General features: G+C 41.6%; 1 protein-coding gene across 1 annotated transcript in view; it reads right to left on the bottom strand.

Annotated features, from left to right (window-relative positions):
- Window positions 1–25,693, bottom strand: part of RUNX1T1 (RUNX1 partner transcriptional co-repressor 1) — a 130,830-nt gene that overhangs the window by 50,690 nt on the left and 54,447 nt on the right. The window contains 2 exon segments of the mRNA XM_072734340.1: window positions 2,498–2,739; window positions 4,807–4,944. Of these exon segments, the coding sequence (XP_072590441.1) occupies window positions 2,498–2,739; window positions 4,807–4,944 (380 nt within the window).

The raw sequence follows: 25,693 nt of genomic DNA, 5'->3' as shown, positions 1-25,693 counted from the left end.
TTTCCTCCATCTAAATTATTCATTCAAATCACAGGCCTGTCACTACAGTTGGGCAGCCCTGTATGTTTTACTTCTATAAACCTCAGTTTCCCCACATGTGAAAAGTGTATAAAATCACTACCCGTAAGGGTAGTCCCAAGATTTAAATAAAATAGCACACATAAAAGCTTGCAAATGCTCCCCTCCCCCCCCAAAAAAAACTCTGTTCTCTATTAAACAAAGTGCTGGTTGCCAAAAAGGAAAGGGGAGAGGAGATGAGCAAAATGGGTGAAGGGTAGGTGGGAGATACAGGTGTCCAGTTATGGAATGAAGAAGTCACAGGAATAAAAGGCAGAGTACAGGGAATATAGTTAAAAATATTGTAACAGTGCCCTACAGAGGTAGATGGTAGCTACGCTCGTGGTGAGCACAGGACAACGTATAGAGAAGTTGAGTCACCACGTTGTACAACCAACACTAACATAACATTGTGTCAACTATATTCAAATAACTTTAAAAAAACAATTCTCTATCCATCCACTCACTTGACAAATATTCACTGCCTGTCTATGATGCAAAGTACTATTAACTAATGTCTTCCCCTGTCTTCCTAAGGTCTTAGAATAAATATGTATGTTAAAAAAAGTATTGCACTCAAAAGGGTGCTGTTTAGTATGTGGGAAAATCAACTTGAAGTTAACCAAATTTTTCTATATTTGAGGTCATGGAGACCACTGTTAGAGAACATATCCAATTCGTAAAGAGGTTTTCAAAAAAACACTTTTTGTTTCCAAGAACATATTCACCATTTATGTGACACAACCACAGCTCTGGACTTAACTCCATGGCTCTTAGGTCTAACTGATTGGTGAGTTGCAAAAGTCTATGATGCAAAACTCACAAATGAAGAAAAAGGAAGAGGTAAGTGATTGACAATAGTAGCTGCAGCATGCTGACACACTTCTGGGGCAATCGCCTTCCTGTCCTGGAGGAAAGCGAGATCGAGTTGGGAGATTGTGGGAAATGTGAGAAAACGTTTTGGTCTTAGAGCGCAGAGTAGAGAGAGGTAAGAGTTAAAGAAGTGAATTGCAAAATCTCTGCCAAATATGAGTTATTGAGACGTGAAGCCTGTCTACTGCTCCAGACTCTCACTCGGGCTTTAATTCCAGAGCTTCTTTTACAAAAACACAAGTGGTGGGGCTCTTCCCATGATAAGTCCACATAATAAAACTGGATGATCTATTTCAAGAAGAAAGGAAATTGGCACCTATCACCTGAACTTCAGTTCCACTGTAAGGGCTGAATATGTGACTCCCAGCTTTTCCACGACTCAGTTAGCGATGGGAAAACTGCTTTCCTAAGTGAAAAATCCTGGACTTGTACAGAAAATCACAGTATGTGTACAGTGATTTAGGACCCCCCTCCATGATGTATGCTCTAATTTCCAGGGTGATAATGTACAGAATGTAGAATCATGTGCCAAAATCAATGCTTCTATTTTCAGACTATGGTTTAAGTAAGTTTACCTATAACAAAAGAATTATTGTTGTTGTTTTATTTATTTATTTTTTTTAAAACTTTTTTTTTTTTAATTTTTATTTATTTATGATAGTCATCAGAGAGAGAGAGAGAGAGAGAGAGAGAGAGGCAGAGACAGAGGGAGAAGCAGGCTCCATGCACCGGGAGCCTGACGTGGGATTCGATCCCGGGTCTCCAGAATCACGCCCTGGGCCAAAGGCAGGCGCTAAACCGCTGCGCCACCCAGGGATCCCTTGTTGTTGTTTTAAACAATTACTGGTTACCAGGGGTTGGGGGAGGGGAATACCGGGTCATTATTGTTTAATGGGTACAGAGCTTCAGTGTGGGGTGATGAAAAAGTTCTGAAGACGGATGGTGGGGACGGTTATACAACAATGTGAATGTACTTAATGCCATTGAACCTATCCACTTGGAAATGGTTAAAATGGTCAATTTTAAGTTATGTATGTTTTACCACAATAAAAATCTTTGAAAATATTATTAGCCTCAAAAATGAAAACACATAGAAGAACGTGTTCCTGGTTATAAATCCTCGTTCACTAGATTGATAATAAAAAAAAAATCCCTCAACGCGACTATGTCAAAACGAGCATCCAATTAGATCAAGTGAATCATTAATATAACAAAAACATTTGTCATTGTGGAAAACCAGTCGTCCTGCCAAGAAGTTGTACCTATGGAATTTTATACACACACACACACACACACACACACACATTTCTGGCTAAGAATAATAATAAATTTGCATAACCATATCTTTATGTAGTCAAACAATAAAAGAAACCACAATGGGGGGAGGGGGAAGTCCATATATAATGCACACTTGAGAACCCTTTACTATAGAATTCTCAGACTTACATGCAATCTCCAGGAATAGAATATATTAGAACAAAATAGCTGAGAGAACAGTCTGTATTTTGAATCTCCCCCACACACTATCCCTCACCCCAGAAAATTGGGCTCATTTCCGTTTGCTTACCACCAGTCCTAGTACGAGGGTGCGGACTCTCTCTCCTATCTCTGGAGAAATGTCATTGCCAAACTGCTGCAGGGTAGTAAGGAACCGTTTCAGCTTACTGAGCTGCCTGGCGCCACAGGCTGGGGGCAGCTGTTGATTAGCCAGAGAAGAAGAGGAAGAAGAGGAAGGCCCATTGCTAAAGCCATTGGGCGGCGAGGGGGCGCCATTCAAGGCTGTGGGTGAATGGCTCGTGCCATTAGTTACTGTCAAGAGCACAAAATCAGAAAGAAAAAAAATAAATAAATTTACAGGGACTACGCACAAGGAAATTATAACCCAGCTCCATTCCCTTTAAATCCAGCGGATCTCATAATTTAAGAACCATTGGGCCTTTGCTGTAAAAATACTCTGACTTCACAGAATTACCCCAGGTTCAGGTACTCTGTACCTAAGTGGGTCTAACTCCTCACAGTGCAGGAGGGTATTGTACACGGAAGCTGGTAATAAATGGGAGTCAGCTGTAACACAGGGACAGCCCTGCCTCCCATGTGCACATATGCCAACCACCTGAAATGTTTCAAACATAGAACAAACAGCGCTTGGATGTCAGCCTTTTGTCACAGGCTTACATCAATATAACGGGACCATTCCTTTCTAAACTGTTCCCCTAGAGAAAGTGTACATTTGGTGGAGACTAAATTTATCACTGAACATTTTTAATCATGTTTTGTACACACAACTGACAGCTGTGTTTATAGAAATAGGACTTTCAAGTTTTAACCTTATACCACCCAATTAGAAGGCTATTTTCTCCCCCTCATATTTCTTAACCACTTCTTTAGGGAAAATGCAAATTTCATATAAGAAGCCAAATGGATCTGGTAATTATCAAAGTTATTTCAAGAAATCGAAAAGGGACATCTCATTCCAGCCAGTAGCATGGATTGGTGGTAATTTGATAACTTTGTTTCTGATAAAATTTATTTGAACAGCAAGATAATTTCTAAGAACGAGGCTAGAAAATTTGGCACATTTCTCCCTGAAGAAAATGTTGATTTCATCATATTAAGTCAATTAATTCGACAAACTCATCTTCATCAACCCCATCTTTTTAATATAATTTTGACAGATCATCTCCCAATAGCAGTTTGAAGCTATCTTAAGTACTCTATTATTCTTAAAAGTTTCAAGATAATGAAATGGTCCCTTGTCCCAAGTAAGCGCCAAAGCAGCCTGTCTTGGAATGATTGCTCACTAGGACCTCTCACAGGAGACATATGCCTATCCCTGTGGCTTTGGGTAACAACACACCAAATACAAGATGACAGGGTTACAACTTGGCACTGCGGCAGCCTCCTGTTCCTTACACGTTTGGAAAGGTCTCTTAAATGGCAGGGTGACGCTGCATAAACAGCCTGGGATGTGTATTTTGCCAATCCCTTCTAATCCCATGGATCTATCTGTTTTTGCCTGTGAGTTAGTCTTCATTCATATAGACTTCATGGCACGTGGTCTGTAAATAGCATTATCTGCAGCAGATAGCATTTATTGGTTTCACAAATCCTTTATGACAATTTTAACCAGGACTTTGAGATGGGTGAAAACAAAGCTTTCCACTCTCCCTACTGGAACATACAGGAAAGGAAGGGAAGTTGCTCTTCAGTCAGAATGTTCAGTCCTCACCTTGGACAACCCAGAAAGCAAAACGCACCACCGGTTCAGAACACGAGGCCTGAGCCGAGCTGGAATTGAGCAAAGGTTCAAAGACAAGAAAGATGCTCCTGATTTCACAAAGTTTTCTGTATGTGACGGCTGCCTAGAGCAATACGTTCCCTACTAACTTAAGGATGCTAGATTTGAGTCGCATTTGTAAATAAGAGGAGGAAGTGGTATTAGAAGATCAGAAGCAACCTGGAAATAACTGTAGAATATTAGCATGTTCCAAGTCAAAATGTACAAATCAAAGTCAGGAGCTACACATTAAATCAAACGAAAAGTTAAGGAGATAACAAATGGAGTCATGGACCAAATGGATGCAGTAGTCTTCACTGCAGAAATCAAAAGCAGACTACAACTGTGAAGCAAAAATGAAAAGGCAGCAAATATTGGCGGTCATACGAACTATGCCTAAGATGCTATACATCTGCTCAAGCTCAATACCTACTCACTGGCAATTAAATGATTTGGTGTGTGAGGGTGGGGAGGGGAGGGGGGCGCTTACTTCTGCATACTATGTTGACGCTGGGTCTTATCTTCCCTTAATTTTTATTTGCAGGAAAAAAAATTAAGACTTCAAAATGGAAACAGGAAATGCAGAAATGCCTACTCACAAGTCGTCGGTGTAAATGAACTCGTTCTCGGAGCTCCTTGAGTTGTGGGGGGAGGTGGCATGGTAGGAGGAGTCAGCCTAGACGGGGTCTTCACATCCACAGGTGAGTCTGGCATCGTGGAGTGCTTCTCAGTCCGATCTGGAGGACGCCACCATGAACAGGTTATTTTATTCCTTAAGTACCTTTGCTTTTTTGTTTGTTTTTTTTTTTTAAGTAGGGTTCATCTTTTTTACAAGCAAGTGAACAGAAGAAACCTGACATCTCCTATCAATAAAATAAGCTTATCTACTGAAGTTTAAATCAGGACTTTATCATCCAAACCCCACTTAAGAAGGTGTAGCACAGATGGCAGGACCTCATTTGTAACTGGGTTATTTTACGTCCTATTGTTATTTCTGGCTTGGGCAGATGCTACCTTGGTAGTGTTATATGCAACAGCACAACTTCACTCGAAGCTGAAGCCAACATTAGCAAGAGCTAAAAAATAGATGGGGAAGTAGAACAGTAATAAACCCTTTAGCTCAGAAATGACACAAATCTGAAGCTCTGTTATGCAGGTGAGATACTGGTAGGAGCCAGCATGTTCCAATGATTTTTTTGGAACACCTGCCATTCCCTTTCCGTGCTTAGCTTCTGGCCTGTTAGGTGAAGCAGGTCATGTCTCCCAGATACACCTCTCACTTCAATGTTTCTCTGTCCTGTTTGAAAAAATCATGACATAAAGGTTGTACTTCACGCAATGAAGATAAACTATTATTTATTCAGAATTTGTTAGGTTTGCGACCCACGATTTAAAAACATGAGATCAACACTTCAATTAATAATCTCACACAGAGTAAGAATGGAAAAATCCCCAAATTGAGAGCTAAAAGGAACTAAAATCCCTCCCTATATTTTTTTCATGAGTGTGTGACAAATACGGAGAAATTTCCTGATTACTCAATAATGAACATTTGAGCTTCAGGACTGTTTCCTCTGAAGTATACTTTTCCTTTGATATTGTGAACTAGTTTTTTCTCAGTCCAATCTATTTATCAAAGCAACAGCCTTCCAATAAAAAAAAAAAAAAAAGTGGGTTTCGTTTATTTTTTTAATTTTTCGTTTGTTTCTTTAGATCTACTTTTTTTTTTTAATAGATCTACTTTTCTACAAACATTGTGTGCCTGAGTGCATGCGTACACCCCCCCGCCCCCCCAACATGTCTGAGGTGCCTCTAACAGTCTCAAGCACAGATATTTCCCACTTGGACTTTTTGAAAAGTAAAGAAACACAGACTATTGATCAAGAATGAGTCTTTTAAAACATTCTGATAACCATAGGGAGAAATTCTCAAAAATTACTTAAACGTCTGTTTTTTAAAAAAATGAAAGATCCAAATGACTACTCTGGCAATTCCAAACCTAGCTCACACTTTTATTCCAGAGCCAACTCATAAGACTTGTGTTGCCATAGACCAGACATTTTAAAGTTGAAATAATGCTGATACTGTCTTAGGAAAAAAATGTGATTAGAAGAATGACAATACAATCATTGTCCTACGAAGAGCACTCTGATAACCTAGGAACAGGGTCCCAAATACTTCATCTTGACTGCTGGCTGAGTAACAACTAATGTCCCCTCAGTAAGTAAGCGTTCTGAGCGACAGGATGGTAAAAAACACACAACGAAGAGAGCATTTCTACCACCATCTTCCTGTTCAAAACTCGTCTTCATCTCACTACGTCAGAGCATCTTACCCCCAGAGTCATAAAAATCACTCATTCTAGAAGCATACAGAAGTTAGGCAGGTCTAAAATCACTTCTTCGACATTAAAAAAAAAAAAAAATCACTGCCCAGTCTACTCACCTCAACCAACCTCAGCAACAAGGGAATAAATAGCTTTCCGCTTATGTTGCAGCTGAGGGAAGAGGTACGGCAGCGAATACAAGTCTCCCTAAATAAAGGCAAATATTTCTGTCATGCCAGCGAAGGAGGGATGGAGGGAGACTTGCCAGAGTCGGCTGGGAGATAACAGTGGGAACTGCTGGTCCATCTGGTTTTCATTCTGCTAACACTCACGCCGAACTGTTAGAGAAGGCAATCCAGATACACAGATTTGAAGCACGTGGTTGCACAGAGAAAGAGGAAGAGCAGGAGGGGGCAGGGGGAGTGGGAATAATGACAAAATAAATAAATAAAGCGATGGGAGGAAGAAGGGAGAGAGGAAAGACCGAAACAGGGAGAAAAGTGCCTATGTGGGGGGAAAGTTACTCTCGATGGCTTGGTCGACCCCAGAAAGCTGAGCTTTGGTGGGCATAGCCCCTCCACCTGACTTACCTTGATGCACGTCTCGAGCAAAACCTCAACCTCAATACGTATCCGTAAACCCTGCTCTGCTTTATTCTATTTGCTGACACTAAGAAAAAAAGGGGGATAGACTACAAAATTGAATTAAAAAGATTTCCTCTTCAAAGTCAGATGATCTTAATAATAGTAACAACAACAACAATAAAAGGTGGATGAGTGATTTTTTTTTTTAAATCCTTGAAATGAAATCAATCCTTGAAGAGTAACCACTGAGCCAAGAAATTAGCAAAAACACCACTGCTCCTAGCAGGAATATATACGTTCTAACTGGAATATATGGATATGTGTATATATATATTTAGGATTTTTGACTTTAGCCAGATTTCTGCTATGGTTAGCTTCACTCTGATCAAATGGAGTTCCAACCCAGAGGTCCTACAAACTTAGACAAAGTGAGACCATATGTAACTCATTCTGTGCTGTTCAGTGCAATCAATCCAGGCGGGGATCGATGGTGAAGTAACCAGCCAGGCCTAACCCGTACACACACACACACACACACACACACACACACACAAACACCCTCTGGAGTAGAGAGATTTAAGATAAATTCAGAAAATGTGTTTCAAGTATGCTGAGTTCTGTTGCATTTGTTTTGGATTACTTAAAAAAAAAAAGAAAAAAGAAAAGAAACATTTTGAAATATATATTCTTGAAACTTTTATAGCAAACAGCAAAAGAGCTATGATTCAACCACAGAAGTATTTCACTCCACTTCAAATTAGAGGACACAGTAAAACCGGTATTAAGTTAGAATATTTCTTATGCGATTTTTTAAGTTTATGAAAATTACACCGTTCTTAGGCGTAATTTCTATTTTTAGTTGCTGCAGGGGAATGCTGACATTTATTGAAAGACTGACATAAAATGATAAAAAAGGAAAAAAAGGTAGGAAGGAAAACAGTCTCTATCAGAGCAGGAAGGTAGGTAGAGCCAAAAGGACCGACTTTACTTCTTCTACCTTAACGAATTCACACCGCTTCTAAATAAAGATCTCCCCTATGTGGTAACATTTCGACTCACATGGCAAATATCCAACACATATGTACCAAAGATGGCTGAAACATGGAAGAAAATGTGGCGTATATAAATACATTACTGATACCATTTCAATATCCAATTCAGTGTCAAGGCCTTCTAGAAGTGGTATGTTTTCCATTTCCTTTTTCTTTTCTTTCTTTTTTTTTTCTTAAAGTGAAAAGAAAAGGTATAGCATAATCTGCCATAGCACTTATTTTACTTTTAGTTAGTTCAAACAGTTCCAGATGTGTTTTTAAGGTAGAAGACTAGGCATTCTGTATTTTCCCGGTTTACCTACTAGCCTAGAGATGATTAGTGCAAATAGGAAGGGCAGGGTTGGTAGACAGAGCAGCTTTTTCTCTCCCAGTTCATCATGTCAATTAAAACAGAAGAACGAGCTATGTCCCAGAGATGTTATGGATTGAGAAACCTCTTGGCGAATTGGGGGTCAGTGCAGAGTGAGTCTGCTCTGAGTAAGTGCCGGCTACAGGAGCTAGATGTTCAATAACAGGAGTAAGCCCAAGCGGAAGTGATACTACTCCCGAAAAGGAGAAGGCAGTTGGGGAGGCACAGAACTGGGTACGGAATCTGATTCTTATTTCTATGGAAAATACAGCAAATATGGGCCTGGCAACAGAATCATTTAGTGACTCCAGCGTCTGGGGGCGAGATGCTACAGGAGACCGTCTGCAGACCAGAATGGTGGCCATCCAGCCTCCAAAAGGTTCCCATCTCATTTCCCCACTGAGCACTTCTGGAATGTTCACTGCTGCTCAGAACCCTTGAGTAACACCTGAGAATGAAAGTCAAATGCTAACACTTTGAGCATGCTTGGGATGATACAATGGAAGACTATTTGGAATAATAGTCCAATTTCCAAGTTAGGTAGAATGTTTCAAGTGTAGACTCAACCATCAGTAGTAGGTCCTCAGGCACGTTATCCTGAGCCTCAGCTCCTCATAAGAATAGGGACGCAATCCTGTTTGCCTCATCAGGACCCTGACACAGCGCCTACTCATGCCAAGCACCAACACGTGTGCTCTCCCTTCCCCTGTGCCTGCCTCTCTGTGAGCCATTCATGGCTTTATTTCCAACGTCTTTCCCCCAAGTCTATGCTCCATCTCTACAGGGCACCTTGGCATTCACTGGCTTCTCCGCCTCTCTTTTTGTGCTGTTGTTTCCTTCATCTAGGAGGATCTGCTCCGTCTATCCCATTCTTCACTGCCCATTACAGATCCATGTACAGTTCTTTTCAGGTGCCCTGAGCACCAACTATATCATATTTGCTCGGCCTTTCTTTTAGCAAGTACCACAGCCTATGTGTGGGGTCATTGTGTGCCTGCCGTATGTGCATGTGTTATGCACCCAATCACCCCAAACAGGGAAAACAAACTTGATGGCATTTCTGCTTAATGCTTCATTTGAAAGATAAACACACAACCATCAACAGCACATAAATATATGATTAGAAAATGGACTGTAGGTAACATGGGGAGATGCTGGGGACCTGAAATTTAGTTCAATTCTGTGATCAACTTACATGGTTTTAGGCAAGTGTTAAGAATGATCTGTTACCTCCTGTCTTATCATAGGTGTTTAATGACCTTTTTTTCTGAAACAAAAATATGATCTTATCCATTCCGTGATTTAAAACCTTTGGGACTGAGTGGCCTGTTGTCCACAGAATACAATAGAAGCTCATTAGCTCACGTCACAGATACTGTTGAGTTCCTACTGTTGAGTTCCTCCTTCTCCCTTTCTTGCTTGCTGGAAAGTCCTGATTTTGTTCAGGTGCACAATTCTTGGGGAGCAGATCCTCCTTCTTTTAATCAGGTTGTCACATTCCCTCTATCAGTAATAGGTGATTACTGTGCTCTAATTCTGGACAATGGGTCATGAAGGGAAGTATATGGAGGAAGTTTTAGGAAGGACTTCCTCGCTGTTTAACCAGAGACCCAAGGGAGAAACAGACCCTCTTCTCCTGATAGGCATTGTTACATCTGTTAAGCGATTCCTTCTTTGGAGTCTACTTTTCGTACCCATAAAATTAAGCATCTTAGATTATATGACCTCAGGGATCTTTTGCAAACTCTAATATTCTCTGGTTTCTTTCTACAGATATGGCTTATGTTCATTTCAAACACAAAGACTACCCAGAGAACAGAAATCTGACAATAAAGGGACCACAAAATTATTTTGAAATTGGTGATTATAACCAGACTTCCTCTAGTCACATAAATATCTATGTCCACAAGAATGTGTCTGCATAGAAATCTTTTCCCACAAACATGATAATTAGCATCTATCTCTCATTTTCAAATATATTTTCAATCCTCATTACTAAATCTCCACCAATGATTTGGTTGTCAAATAACCCTACCAACATCCACTTGTACCTGGTGAGTTACCATCAAGACACCCACTTTCTTTTTTTTTTTTTTAAGATTTTATTTATTTATTCATGAGAGACACACAGAGAGAGGCAGAGACATAGGCAAAGGGAGAAGCAGACTCCCTATGGGGAGCCCGATGCGGGACTTGATTCCAGGACCCCGGGATCATGCCCTGAGCCAAAGGCAGATGCTCAACCGCTGAGCCTCCCAGGCATCCCAAGACTCTCATTTTCATAGCCCAGGTTAAAAGGGTACTCCACACTCACTTCACTCCCTCCTCATTTCCCATTCCATCTTTTGCGTACTTCCCGTGGGCACCTAGAAGACTCTGCCTAGAATGTTTCCCTTCCCATATGGGGACCTCCCATACCCACTAACCTCATAACCACAGTGGGAGCCACCATGTTCTTTCATGACCTTGTACCAAGATACCAATGGAGGCTCAGGTGCAGCACCTCATCCAAGGTGGGCAATGTCAGTCATTCAACATTTTTACTTTCAGATTTGAAGGAAGAAAAACAATCCCACTCTGGAGGTAGAAGGCTACATTGTCTCCTGCCTTCCACGTCTAGAAAGCAGGTATTTCATGAAAAAGAAGGCCACTGACAGGCAGAAAGAAATGATGAGAAATGGCAAGAGATTATCCTGATAATGCTAAATCCTTCATCTAGATCCTTGGTGCTGGCTGCATCTCTAAAACCTCCTACAAAGTGATCTTACGACAGAGTCTAGTCAGTCAGTCCCTCCCTTGCCTAAAACCTAGTTCAAGTTACTTTTCACTTGAAACCAAAGAAGTCAGAAAAATGATACTGGAATGCAGCAAGGTATCCTCCTAACTCCCATGGAAACTCCTCAATTATCACTTATTAATCCAAGAAACCCTGGGTCCTTGATCTAGCATCTCTGTAGCATCTGACGCTGTTTCACCACTTCCTCCCTCTCAGGTTTCCACAATTCCAACTCTCTCCTCATTGTTCTCGGGCCTTCCTGGCTGCTCCTTCTCAGGCCCCTTTATGGCTCACCTTTCTCCACCTCTGGATAACTCCTGGTATCTCCTCCAATGTTCCTTCACAGTTCCTCTTCAAATTTTCACTCCATACCTTTTCCTTAGTGACTTCATTTGTGTGGTGATGGTCACCCCATGGCCCTTATGTAGATGATTTCTATCTATACCTTCACCCCCACCACCCCTCCTGAATTCTTTACCCAACCATCCAGAGGGCTATTCACTTCAACAGCCTGGATTCAAACCTTCCTCATCCATCATCTCTCATTTGGTCTAATCAACAACCCACTGAATGGTCTCCCTGCCCCGTACCATTCATCTCTGTTCCATTCTCCAAATCACATGGTCATTTCACCACATATGTCACAGATGTGATCAGAGATCTTACTCCTCCTTCTTCACTCCTCTCGTCTTAGTAATCTTCAAAGACATCTTATAATGTGAAGCATAAAGTCCATGTGTCTTAATAGGGTACTGAAAGACCTTTGGGACCCATCTGATTCCTATAACTGCTCCAGCCCCATCTTTACTTCTCCCTTCCACTCCCATCCGCACCTCTGAACTCCATACTGAACTAATGCAGCTCGTGGATTACTCAGGCCTCCCTCACACTGCATCCTCTCCTTTCCCTAGAATATTCTTCATCCCCACGGCTGCCTGGTTAAGTTCATCATTCCTTTAGAACTTCTTAAGGAAGCACCTGAGTGGCCTAGACAGTTAACAGTCTGCCTTTGGCTCAGGTCAAGATCCCAGAGTCCTGGAATTGAGTCCCGAGTCTGGTTCCCTGCTCAGTGGAGAGTCTGCTTCTCCCTCTGCCCCTCCCCACTGCTTGAAATCTGTCTCTCACACACACTCTCTCTCTCTCATAAATAAAATCTTCAAAAAAGGTAAAACTTCTTTAGGTGTCACTTCAGAGACCCTCTGCTGACAACCCATCCCCAGCTGACCCAGACAGCCTCATATTACCTCATTACCCTGTCTAGATCCCTCTTATAGCACTGACCACACTGTATTTAGAACCAAGTCAGTCTCTCCCTCCAGATCATAATTTATTCAAGGATAATGATGACATTGTTTTTATATTCTCAGCACTCTGCACAGTACTTGATACACACAAGGTGCTCAATACATTTAGCATTTTAAATGAGTACATATGACTATAATGTCAAAAGGGATGTCTATAGTCACAACTTTGAGACTCCGGAACTTTCAAGAGACATGATAAATTTAACTTAAAATCATCTCCGCCTTTGTTATATCAGCCTAAAAAAATTCTAAAAAGAACTTCTATATTCTAAAAACATTAAATCACCAAAGATAAATCTTTAAAAAAAGGAGAAAAAAAAAAAAAAAAGCACGAGTAAATTATTGAATTCACCAGCCTTCCAGCAATCACAACATATTCTCTAAAGGCCTTTTATATAATATTTTTTAAAAGGCTATGTAAGGCAATTTATATACATATAACCCACAGTCACCAACAGCTCCCTTTTTTACAGTAATAGTGCAATCATACATATGCACATTCAAAACAAAGAGAGAAGCATATTATGAACCAAAATATGCTTTTCTACATTCCACAAGTTTTTCTGTTGCTTGTCTAGGGATGGTGGGATGACACATTATTTTTAATTTCTTCTTGCTATTTTTCTCATTTATTTAAATGTTCTACATAAGAATGCTTTGTTTTACAAGCAAAAAAATATACACACAAAAACCAACTTATTAGGGTAAGTCACTTAGAATAGGGCATGGACACTGTACCAAATACACTGCATGTTTTGTGTCATTTTAAACCTCACAATGAGAAGGTACTACAGAGTTGCCCATCTTATAAAAAGGAACTGAAGCCCAGAGGGTGGGACAATCTGAGATTACAAACCAGAACTCATTCCAGGCCTTCTCAGAGTTCACTATCAGCTAAAACTAATGTTATTTTATACATGATCTAGAAAACTGAAATAAAGACACATTCTATAAATGTTGAATTTGTGAGTGAGCAACTGGAACTTCCTCTTCCAATATGGCTGTACTGGCCACCGGTGAGCACGTACATTTTAATCAAACAGATTTTAAAATTTAGTCCCTTGGTCACAGTAGCCACATTCAAGAGTTCAGCCGCCGTGGCTGCATAGCTGTGGCTAGTGGCTACCCTGTTAGAGAACGTGGCCCTGGAACACTTCCATCATCACAAAAATCACAGAGCCAGACTGGATACTGGCTCCATGACAAGAGTCCCTGGAGGTGACAATGCAGAATGAAAAGAGTAGGGATGAAGAGGAGGGCCTTTGGCTTCATCCTAAATACTTTCAATCCCATTCAGGTATTTTTTTTAAGATTTCTTTATTTGAGAGAGAGAGAGAGAGCACACAAGTAGGCAGAGTGGCAGGTAGAGGGAGAGGGAGAAGCAGGCTCCCCCTTGAGCAGACAGCTCGACGTGGCGCTTGATCCAGGGACCCTGTGATCCTAACCTGAGCTAGGGCAGACTCTTAATGGACTGGGACACCCAGGCACCCCACCCCCATTCAGATCGTTTACTTGTTTTATACATTGGGTTTCTGCATATGATTTCATTTGGTGGCTAAGCAGTAGAAAAAACAATAACTTGAAGCCCAATGACTATAAGTGAGCTCTCAGCTCTGAAAAAGTGGGAGAGGAAGACAGGTAATCAGTAAACACCAGTGGAAATGCACTAATGAAAATGAAGCCAAGGACTCAGTCCTGGAATAAGCCAGTCAGAGGCTGAGCCAGCAGCAAATCTGGAATCAGACGACAGCCTGAAGACCAACGTCACAGCTTTAAAGAGCATGAACTTGGGTTAAGATGGAAGACAGGCAAAAGAAAAAAATAATTAATTAATTAATTCAAAAATTTAAAAAATGAGGTGAATCCACACGAATCTATCATTATTTCTAGACAAATGGCTTTAATAATGCTTGGGTCAAAATTTTAAAGATAAATAAATAAATAAAGCAAGCAAGCAAGCGAGCTTGGGTCATGTCCTTATGGGAACAGTGGGAAATTTCCCTTCCCTTCCTCTTAAGCATTTATCTAGCTAGTACTTGACATATTTCTCTTGGTTTTGAGTGTCTCCCCAACCATAGCGTCAGCTTCGTGAATGCAGAAATTTCTACCTGTTACCTCCAGCCTCCATAGCATTAAGAAGAGTGCTTGAAACAGTAGGCACTTGATTTGTTGGATGAGTAAGCAAAGCTAGTTGTTGACAAAACAGCCAGAGCCCTATTAGAAACTATGGTTATGCAGTGGGAGACAAAGAGTGAGGGAGGCAGACAGGAGACATGCTGGAAGACACACACCCGTTTAAATGGAGGGAAACATGCTTAGTAGAAGCAGGAAATAGTCTCGAGCACTCTGCTTATTTTTTGACAAAGATGACCTGCAGACCATCAAGAGAAAGCACTAAGAACATTAACAAGTACCCAAATGGTGGTTCTATCTAGAAAATTCTATTACTAACTTCCTAAAATATGGAAAGGACCTCTGGTCATGTGAATGGGGACATGGGAAGGCGGACCAGGACCCCAGGCATCTATCTCTGTTAGTTCCTTAGAAATGTCATCTCCCCCACAGCTGTCACCACCTTTACTCCTGTGATGCCTGCCTCCAAGTCTGAGAACCACTTTCTGGAGGCCACCAGGTGGGTATCATGCAGCACAGGGCTTAGCTACCCCACTTCAACTAGCACTGTTCCACGTTTATGTGCTCTAGGCACTAGTGTCTTTTTAAGATTTCCTTTGGTGGGAAAAATGGAAAAAAAAAGTCTCCTGTTTGAGAAGAGTTTGAACCCCCTCGCACAGGCAGCCAGCAAACGTTCGCTGAATGGCTGTGATAAATAAGGAAAAACTAAATCACTCAAATGCACAGAAAAGTAACTTCTGCTTATGTAAGGAGCAGAAAAAGACACAAGTATCGCCCAGGGCCCATAAATTGAGCATAAGTATCCACAGAACACCCCGCTGCCAAACTGCAGAGTATTCCAGAAAGTGAGAAAAAAATCATTAAATAATAAGTCATGCAAACATTTTACAATCTTTAAGTATGGACAATCTTCTTCCAGTAGCATCTGTCTCACTTGCCAGCGTTAAGGGCTATTAAGAAGGCTTGTGGAGCTGCCACGGAGGACAGTACACGCAGCCAGTGCTGTCAGTTACCATCATCCAGGTAAGAGCTAGTGAATCAAGGCAGAAAATGATGAAGGTACCCAGGGTAAGTGCCTGTGGCTAAATCGCAGATAAGTAGCAGGAGCTCAAATGAATATTTGTTGACTTTAATAGAATGTACGTACTCTTTAAAAAAAGCAAAAACAAGTAAGTAGTAATATTAGCTCAAATTCCCATTAAGGCAATTGGGAAAGCACTGAGATTTTTTTTTTTTAAGGCAGTTAAATGATATGCTCATTTCTATCTTATATTATGGATATGTATGGAGCAGGGAAGATAAAGGGCAAGAAAGGCAAGAGAGCTGGAGTCCTGGTTGGCAATAGCCTCGGCTAGAAATAATACAGGCATCCAGCATGGAAGTGTCTCTTTAGAATGGAGACAATAAGATTCTGGAGACGTTTTTTTTTTTTAGTCTATGTCAAATTCACAGAGCTTGGCAATAAAATACAATTAAATTTTGGGCAAGTAGAAATCTAGAGGTTTGTGGTAATGTGAAAAACCAAGACACAGCAGAACCATTTTTGAAAAGAATCATTTGTGAAAAGGCAGGATAAGTCAAGTCATAGTTTACTTAGAGATTTCCCTGCAAGATTCTGTTGTTCTTACATAGAACAGCCTGAAGGTTGTCTTCTTGCAGGTGGGCTGCCACCAAATTTTTCCTCCTAACTGTGCTTCTCTATTGCCAGGAGGACCCTCAAGTGCCACCACGGCTCCCCTGGACTTTCTCAGGAGCTGGTTGGCAAAACCCTTTACCCTAACTAACCCTGCCATCAGTTTATCCCACAACAGGCAGGATCAACAGGCAGGATCATCTTGTCAAACAAAACTATTCACTCACTTAAATGAAAGCATTTATAGAAAGAAGAAGGAGAGGAGAGGAGGAGAGGGGAGGGGAGGGGAGGGGAGGGGAAAAAGAGAGAGAGAGAGAGAGAGAGAAAGAAAGGAAGGAAGGAAGGAAGGAAGGAAGGAAGGAAGGAAGGAAGGAAGGAAGAAAGAAAGAAAGAAAGAAAGAAAGAAAGAAAGAAAGAAAGAAAAAGAAAAGAAAAAAAAAGAAAGAAAGAAAGAGCGAGCAAGCATTTATTCAAAACTACCTGAGCCATCTATAAAGCATCAGGTACCATCTTAGGGAGAGAAGACAGTCGACACAAAAGAAAAATCACTGCCCTCAAGAAATTTCCATTCTAATGATCAGATCAAGTTACTTCCCTAATTCAAAGTGTTTCAGTGGTTTAATCTTTACTCTCAAGATAAAATCCAAAACCCTTTAAATGACCTACAACCTAGACAGATTTAGTCTCTGCTGGCCTCCCGATCTCATCTCACACATCTCACTCGCCTCACCTCAGGGCCTATCAGCCTGGAAAACCCATCTCAGCTCAAATTCACTTACTCAAGGAAGGCGTCCTTGGTCTCTCCCCAGTCCCAGCGTTGTAAGTTCCCCGTTGTAAGTTCCCCGGTACCACCCAATTGCTCTTTATGAGGCTTCCTGCAACTTTACAAATAACTGCGCCCTTACTCGTTTGTCTATCACCCCCTACCAGACAGCAAAACGCTCTGGGATGGCAGGGAGCGTAACGTTCCACTTCGTATCATTTATCAACTCAGTCTCGGAATTTAGGACGCTGCCGAGAACCTAGCACAACAGTGGACACACACACATAATTTTCCATTTAAAAACACAGATCTGGAGGTACAAGCGGAGCCAAGCAGTTATAGTCTTTATTCTCCTTAAGAGGAATTTCAAAGTTTCTTCAGTGATAGTGATATTAAAATAATGGTGATAACAATGGGCACCCCTCCTGTCTATTATACCCCATTCCCATGTCTATGAGACTTCCACTGACACCATTCCACCCAAATCCCCCAACAATAGCTACAAACTCTAGTGACTAATCCAAAATACTGTTCAATCTTTATCTTACTTGGGTTCTCAGCACCACTTGATCTGTTGGGCCGCTTCTTATGCCTTTTCTCCTGTGGTGACATTCTTCTAGTTGTCGCTAGGAGTTTTAGTGAATTTTCCTGGTCTCTGGCCTCTCCGCCAGGGCCTCACCTCCTCCTCTTCTCCACTGGCTTCCTCCCTCTAGTCTCTGGTGCAGGCCTTCCCATCTACTGCAACAAAGCCTGCCAGCGTGCTCTATCTTCAGGCGAAGGACTCTCTCCTGAGAACCAGACAAGGCATCTAGCTTGCTTCACAACCCCTTGACACCTGTATTTAGAAGCATATCTAACATCTGACTTAGGAAATCTGGGCCTCCTCCTATATATCAACCTCTGTGCTTTCAGCTGCCCAAGCCCAAGGCACCACAATCCTCCTCAGACTCCTCCCTCCACACCATTCTCCTTCCACGTCCAATCCATTCCCTCTATCCTATCAATTCCACTTCTAAGTACATTTAGGATTCACCCTTAGTTGCCCTCTGGCCTGGGCTTCAGAACCTACAGAGCCTCTGAAGGGTTTTCTCTACCTCTGGTCCCTCTCTGCAAAAAACCCCCTCTCCTCCTTGCTTCTAGAGTGGTATTTCTAATACACGAATTTGACAAAATTGTCTTAAAATGCTCCTACAGTATACAATCTACTTAAAATCTTTCTATAATTATAAAAGTTGATGAGGATGAAAGAGGAAGGTCCTTATCTTTTTAACCTTCTCTCTCCATTATCTAAACAAGGATTTTGTACACAAGAGGCCCTTGGTTTTTTTTAAAACTTTTCTTTCTCTCTTTTTTTTTTTTTTTTAAGATTCCATTTTTGTTAAGTAATCTCTATACCCCACGTGGGGCTCAAACTTACAACTCTGAGATCAAGAGTCACACACTCCATGGACTGAGCCAGCCAGGTGCTCCCTAAACTATTCTTTAAAAAATTAAATTATCAAGATGTCTGTTTTGCGTCCATTTAGTATATACTATAATCATTAGATATAATGTAATCCCCAACCAAAATGCCATTAGAATTTTTCCAGATTTTCACAAATGTAAAAGTCAATCTGAAATGAAATTGAAAACAGCTAGGAAACTTTGAAAGTGAAGTGTAATGAGGAAATGTAGCTTAGCATTTATTAAAATGCACCACACAATTATAACAATTTAAACAATGTGCTACTGGTACAGACATAACCAATACAGTAGAATAAAAACTTAAAAGAAGCAAAAAAACATAAAGCTGAGAAACAGATACACATTCATCTAAGAATTCAATATATGATAAAGATGACTTGTAAAATTAAGAAAAGATAAAACAATTCAACAAACTTTCTTAGGAACTATTAGACAACAATTTGAAAAAAAATAAAATAAACCCCTTTCCCATACCATATATCCAAAGTCATTCATTTCCATATAAATAAAATATTTAATATAAATGTTTTAAAAATATTAAATATATAGGCAATATATTGAGTATATAAAAATAGATAATGTATGTATTTAACCCTAGGATTAGGAAAAAGATGCTAACCTTGATAAAAAAAAAAAAGGCATGACAGAGTGCCACTGTACTTATTAATAAATTTGAGTGGAAAAATTAAAAATTAAAAATAAGCAAAAGGCAAGTGGCACTCGGGAAACAGCCCTCCATTACATGACAACAGTGGTTTGATATCCTTGATATATAAAGACCTCCATCAAATCAATAATTAAAGCCTGAAAAACCTAACAAAAGTTGTAAAAGAGTAGGAATAGGAATTGTACAAAAGAAATATAAATGAAAAAAAAAAGAAATATAAATGATCTATAACCTAATGGGGAAAAGAGTTTCAATCCTGGCATATTGGTAGACTTTTCAAAATGACAATATAGTGGGACGCCTGGGTGGTTCAGCGGTTGAGCATCTGCCTTTGGCCCAGGCCATGATCCCAGAGTCCCTGGATCGAGTGTCACATTGGGCTCGCTGCATGGAGCCTGCTTCTCCCTCTGCCTGGGTCTCTGCCTCTCTCTCTCTCTCTCTCTCATGAATAAATAAATAAAATCTTTTTTTTAAATGACAATATAATATTAGTTGTAGTACAAATTGGTGTTTTAACACTCTTTTGTAAGATTATACCAAATTTCTTGTAGGACAATAGGAAACACGTATCCATTGTCTCCAAATTACATATATCCATTAATATAGCAACTGTGGAAATTAGCCTAAATAAACAATATCAAGTGTACAAGGATGTTTATACTGAAGAAGCCTGGAAATTACTGAACTGTCTAACAATGGGCATTTGGCAATTCTAATTCTAATAGAACCTTACAGTGGAACTGAATGACATGTGTATTTACATGGAAAGATCTTTAAGTATACCAAGTCAGGGAAATAGTTCTAAGATCTACTTAAAAAGCAAAACAAAACAAAAACTATCTTAAGATAGTTATAAAAGGTGGGATGTGTGTGTTTGTGTGTAGGTTAAAGTCTGGAAGGATGCGTATATAAGGTACCTACCTATCAGAATATTAAGAGTGGCTGGCTCTTACGTAAATAGTTCCCAATGGGGCAGAGCTTTCAAATCACCGTCAAATAGTTATGCCGTGAAAAGTCTCTTTCTTTTCTACTTTTGGCTCGCTTTTAACACTGTAGTTAGACAACTCTAAGGCACCCCTATTTTCTCCTTATAAAATCTCTCTGAAGCTGGGATGAGTGCTACATGGGTTCATGGAGTCAAAGCACTAAGCAGAAGTGCTCAGTGGCAGTATTTCTCTCTTGGTGAGTGATTCACAAAATAACCACGCGCCTTAAAATCAATTTAGATAAAACACAGCACATCTCGTTTTTTCAAGGAATGAAACTACCCGTGGAAAAAAACTCAAGGAACAATATACTTTGTTGTAATTGGAACTCTACCAAAACTATTCAGCTTTGGATGGAAGGAGTGAAAAACTGGAATTCGAGAAAACCAAAAGGAGGGTTCTGGGAGGTGGGGTTCTCTACAGGGCCTGTAGCACATGAACACCCTTGAACGCATCACAAAGGTACAAGAAGTGCCTTATTCACCTCAGAATCCCAAGCATCTAACAGTGTCTAACGATGGTGTTTACTGGATAAAGGAACGAATGCTATTTTACTAACAAAGAAGTCCATGCACAGTAGGAGACAGGAGAGAAAAGACCTACAGGTCATGGGGCCAGGGAATCCTCAAGTCCGCCAGAGCACTGTCAGAAGTAAAATCCCCAAGTAAAGGATCAAATTCCTTATAAAGCGTTCAAGGAGCACCCTGCAACATCACCAGAACCCTCCACATAAAGGAGTTTCACCAAAAAGCTAAGTCATCTCAAAGGGTTCCCAAAGACAAGCGTGAACTGCCTATGAATTTTATTAGCAACTTCTTTACAGGTGACAATATGGACACACCAATCGAGGCCTGAAGGTATGAGGTTAAATGGCTATTTCTCCTTAGCTTAATATGGTGAAAATATAAGGAGGTCAAAATAAATGCTGTACAGTTGTATGAATTTCCCATTCATCGTTTCTTAATAGATGCCGCCTCAGTTAATATTTTGCATAATACAATTTTGCATGGAGGCCCATAGCCTTACTTAAATGAATAAAGTAATTCAGAGAAGGTGCCCTAATTAATGAATTGCTAATAAATATTCCCTAAGGACAAAAGCTCAAGCTCCATTTACCAAAGAAATAACTGCATGTGTATATTCAAACACATCTGACTAAGTCTATTTTCACCTCCCTTATTTCAAGACCCTTTAAAGCCTGCATGCCTTTTAATCTCAGGAAGACCATCAGGGGACACAGAACTATAAAATTCTGGGTAGCGACAGTTTGAATGACACATTTTTAACAATTCACGCTCTACCACCTTAAGTTCCAGGGATATGTCTCAACTAGACACATAAATAAATTCAAGTTAATAAGTCCTTAATGTAGTTTCATCTGTATATAAGCTTTCCATGTGGGTAAACATGTTATTAAATTAAGATGACAGTCTAAATTCCCATCCATTTACTAGGAAATCATTTATATTTCATATAGCACTAGAGATGTCTTCTCTGAGCTCATCAAGAATGATAATGGAGGAAAATCAAACCAAACATTGATGGACAACTGCAAAGAGCACTCCTCCCATGCACAAATGAAAAAACGTCACTGGCGAGAGATCTATAAGATCATTTTCAAAAACACGACCTTCTTGACACCATTTGTCAGATACATTAATCGCAAAAGTAATAAATGTCTAAACACAAAGGAAGTTGTTCTCAATCAAGGCTCCCCACGTTAGTATTAACTTGTTACTAACAATAACTCGAATCAGGATAGATCCAAAAAAATCATCCCTATGATGATATCCCTACTATTTTCACCTTTAAAAAAAAAAAAGCAAAGCGATAGAACGTGGCAACAAAGCCCACTGGGATTGAGAATGTCAACATTCCTTGACTGGCACGGAGTAAAGATGTTGGGAACCTCTGTTTTGAGGGGTCAAACAAGCACCTGGTAAGTGCCATCTCCCTTCTTGGAAGTACTGGCCAGGGCATCTCAAGGAAGTTCCTGAAGCCTAGCAAATCATCCCACATACTCTTCATCTTCTTCCTTTGAAAGACCGAAACTTAGCTGTACAAGTGTAGACATGCAAGAAAACAACAGATTCTCCCCTGATATGTCTTGATATGTCTCCTTGGGTTGACTCCAGGCAAGAGTAAGAAGTCAGTCAAGTTTAATTTCAATGCCTCCTTGTTCTCCTGGGTTCTTCCTTTGCTCTGCTCACCTCTAAGCAATCTGGAACTCTCCTCCGGTCCCTTTGGGAACGATTATCAAAGATATTGTGACACCCACCTACACAAAGTCTGGAGCTTCACACTGGTCTCCAAAATGCGTATTTCTGGGATTACATCTGCAGCGATCAGTTAAAAGGATCCATATAATGGTGATGACTCGTGAAGTAGGCTACACACACACACACACCACACACACACATTTTTCCTTATGGGCTAGGGAATCACAATTACCTGAGTGGAGGGAAAAGGGGAAGGACAGAGGACCTACAGAAACACCAGTGCAACTAAGCGGAGGGAATATATTTTCATCCCGTTCCTCCCACCCCACGCTGAATACATCACCAGGTGCTTAGGAACAGCTGCATTTCCAGGTAACGTCCTTAAACAAACAAACCAACATGGTCCTTCTCTGCCTGCACATGAAGGATGATCTGCTACGGGTCTGCGATTGGGCCTTCAGAAACCAAAGCATCATCTACAGGAAAGACACAACCATGTCACAAGCAGGTCCTGGCAGTTACCTACTCAGAGACAGCAGCCAATGAAACTGGACATGGCAAGACAATGTTTATGAATATGGTAAATACTAGGAAAAAATTACTATTCCCCTTTTCCCCTCTACAAACGACGGGCTCACAGCCACCTTCTCTGCTCCAACGTCAGTGTCACCTCCTCAAGAGTCAATCCTTCTTCCCTGGCCATCCAATCTCAAACAGGTTCTTTCTTCTGCTCCTTCGTTAGTTTCCTACTTAAAAACTCGAAATTTGGGGATCCCTGGGTGGCTCAGAGGTTGAGTGTCTGCCTTCGGATCAGGGCGTGACCCATTAGTCCGGGGATCGAGTCCCATATCGGGCTCCCTGCAGGGAGCCTGCTTCTCCCTCTGCCTGTGTCTCTGCCTCTCTCTGTGTCTCTCATGAATAAATAAATAAAATTTTTTAAAAAATTCGAAATCCTTTTACATCCTTTTCTTTGGAGTTTAGTGGGCTCTCCCCCCAGAGCACTGCTGTACCCCAGACCCAGCCGTGTCTGCACAGAAGTGCTCCAGAAGATCTGTTGCAACAAATGAGGAAGACAGGATTCTGACTTTCAGTTGGGGGAATGGGGGGAGAGGGGGGAACAACAGGACGTGCACTGGTTATAAACTGAGCAAGAAAAGAAACAGGGAGGTGTCATGAACCAGAAACACAAAAGGGAGGGTTAACAACCATGAGTCCACGCCGAGGTCAAGGTCAGATGCGTGGTACGATAGGCAAAGAAGACAAGGTGAACAGGACAGAGAAGATGAAGAAGGCAGGCCTTCCAGACCGAGTGTGTCCCCAGCACGGCTGGGCACCCCCCAGCCCCCCAGACAAGGTGGGGCAAGAAAATCATGGGGTAAAAAACCAGGGTGTGTCCATCTTAGAGACCTCGCTGGACTCCCCTCAAGCCTCCAGCCAAATTCTGATAACCTCACGCCCTTCTTGGGAGAGCAAAGTGAGGTCATGGGGCATAAATCCCTGCCAACCCCTTCCTCAGGGCCCCTGCTGACCTCCCCACCCAAGTCTTGAGTTTGGAAAGAGGCAACTTCCCCTCTAAGGGCTTGGCTCGACCAGGCATCGCACCTTCTCACCTTCGGTCTGTCAGGCCCTCTACCCCCCTCTTCCAAGAACCGAGGCCTGTTCGAGTCTCCCCAACCAAGATCTCACAGAGCCGTCCCTCCACGTTGAGGGCATTCCCTCCAGCCTCCCACGCCCAGGCTTCTGGGGTGACTGGCAACTACCTTCCCTCCCGATGGCCAAATCCACAAGACCACCCTGACCCCGACCACTTCCTGGCCCCTCTGTGGCATTTCACACTGTGCACCACACCCCCCATGAAACTCTGCGCCCTGAGTTTAATGGCACTCCACTCTCTCCACTGCCCTGGCCTTCCCATTCAAGGCTCTCCTCTCTTTACAACGTATTTTCCTCCCGAGTCACCCCAAAGGCTTCAGCTATCGGCAGTGACTGTGAATCCAGGTTTCCAATATATATATTTACACGTCTCTACTAAACCTGGGGTCCAGCTCCTCGCGGACTATTTGTCATCACACACCAGATCAACCTGGAAGGTGTGCCTCAAGGTGAACGGTCTTCTCTTGATGTAGGTATTTCCTATTCTGGTTGTTGGTAACCAGTTGCCCAAATCAGAATTCAGATCATCCTAAATGACCCTACATCCAAAGGCGGGCCTTGTGGTTCTCTCTAGATAGTACAACAGAGCCTGCTGTCCCTCCCTCCCCCCTTCCTCCTTCCTCATGATGCTGCAGCCAATCATCACCGGATCTCACCTGGTAGACTGCAAACCCCATCTTCTTCAGCTCATCGTCCACATTACTCCCAGAGTGGTATGAACATTCAAAGCCAACAACCACGTGATCTGGCTTAGAAATATACACTGGCTTCCTCTCTGCCGCTCCCACCTACAAGGTAGATGTCTACTTCGGCTCCTTTCTCTGGCTCTAAGTTCCAGCATGCTGCCCAGGCCTTAGCAGTTCTGTTGTACATGCTCCCTCATATTTGAAATGTCTTTTGATTACACCAGGAATGTGCTCCTTCAAGGCACGGAACAAATGCCACCTCTTCCACGAAGCCTTCCCTAATCACCCCTGCTCTGCATTCAAACCGAAGGGAGTCAATGACTCCCTCCTTTAGGCTCTACTTTGCATATATCCGTTAAGTGGATCCAGCGTCGCCTATTAGAATTGTTATGCTGGCAGGTGTGTGTCCACATGGGTCACACTCTCCACCTGCACAGTGTGGCATGTGCGTCCCGTGAAAGGTTAAGGTCCTATTACTCCACCCCAGCACTCCACACAGGGCTTGGCACCTAGCTGGATCTTGAATAAATGTTTGCTGTCACACTGCTGGCAAGTCGGAAACACCAGGATTTAGGACAAGATAAAGAAATCCATCAAGTTAAGAAAAGAAAAGTGAGAAAGAAAATAGTGCTGCTACATGAGACTCTGCCCTGGGAACCAACTGGGAATTAGGAGCTCTGGTCTACTGGTCGCCCAAAGCCATCTGTTCCTTCCCCTAACATAGGGTAACACATATTTTATTACAAATACCTTCGTGGGTGTCTTCTCTGCCAGGGTGAAATACCACCACCACGGCTAAAAGTGTCAAAAGATCTTAATGGCAGTTGTAGTTAGTGAGCATTTGCCAAGTGCCAGGTGCCCTGCTAAATGCTTTGCGTGTGTTAACCCATT

This window comes from Vulpes vulpes, chromosome 13 (assembly GCF_048418805.1).
Source record: "Vulpes vulpes isolate BD-2025 chromosome 13, VulVul3, whole genome shotgun sequence".
Taxonomy (NCBI): domain Eukaryota; kingdom Metazoa; phylum Chordata; class Mammalia; order Carnivora; family Canidae; genus Vulpes; species Vulpes vulpes.
This window is presented reverse-complemented; position numbering and strand designations above follow the sequence as displayed.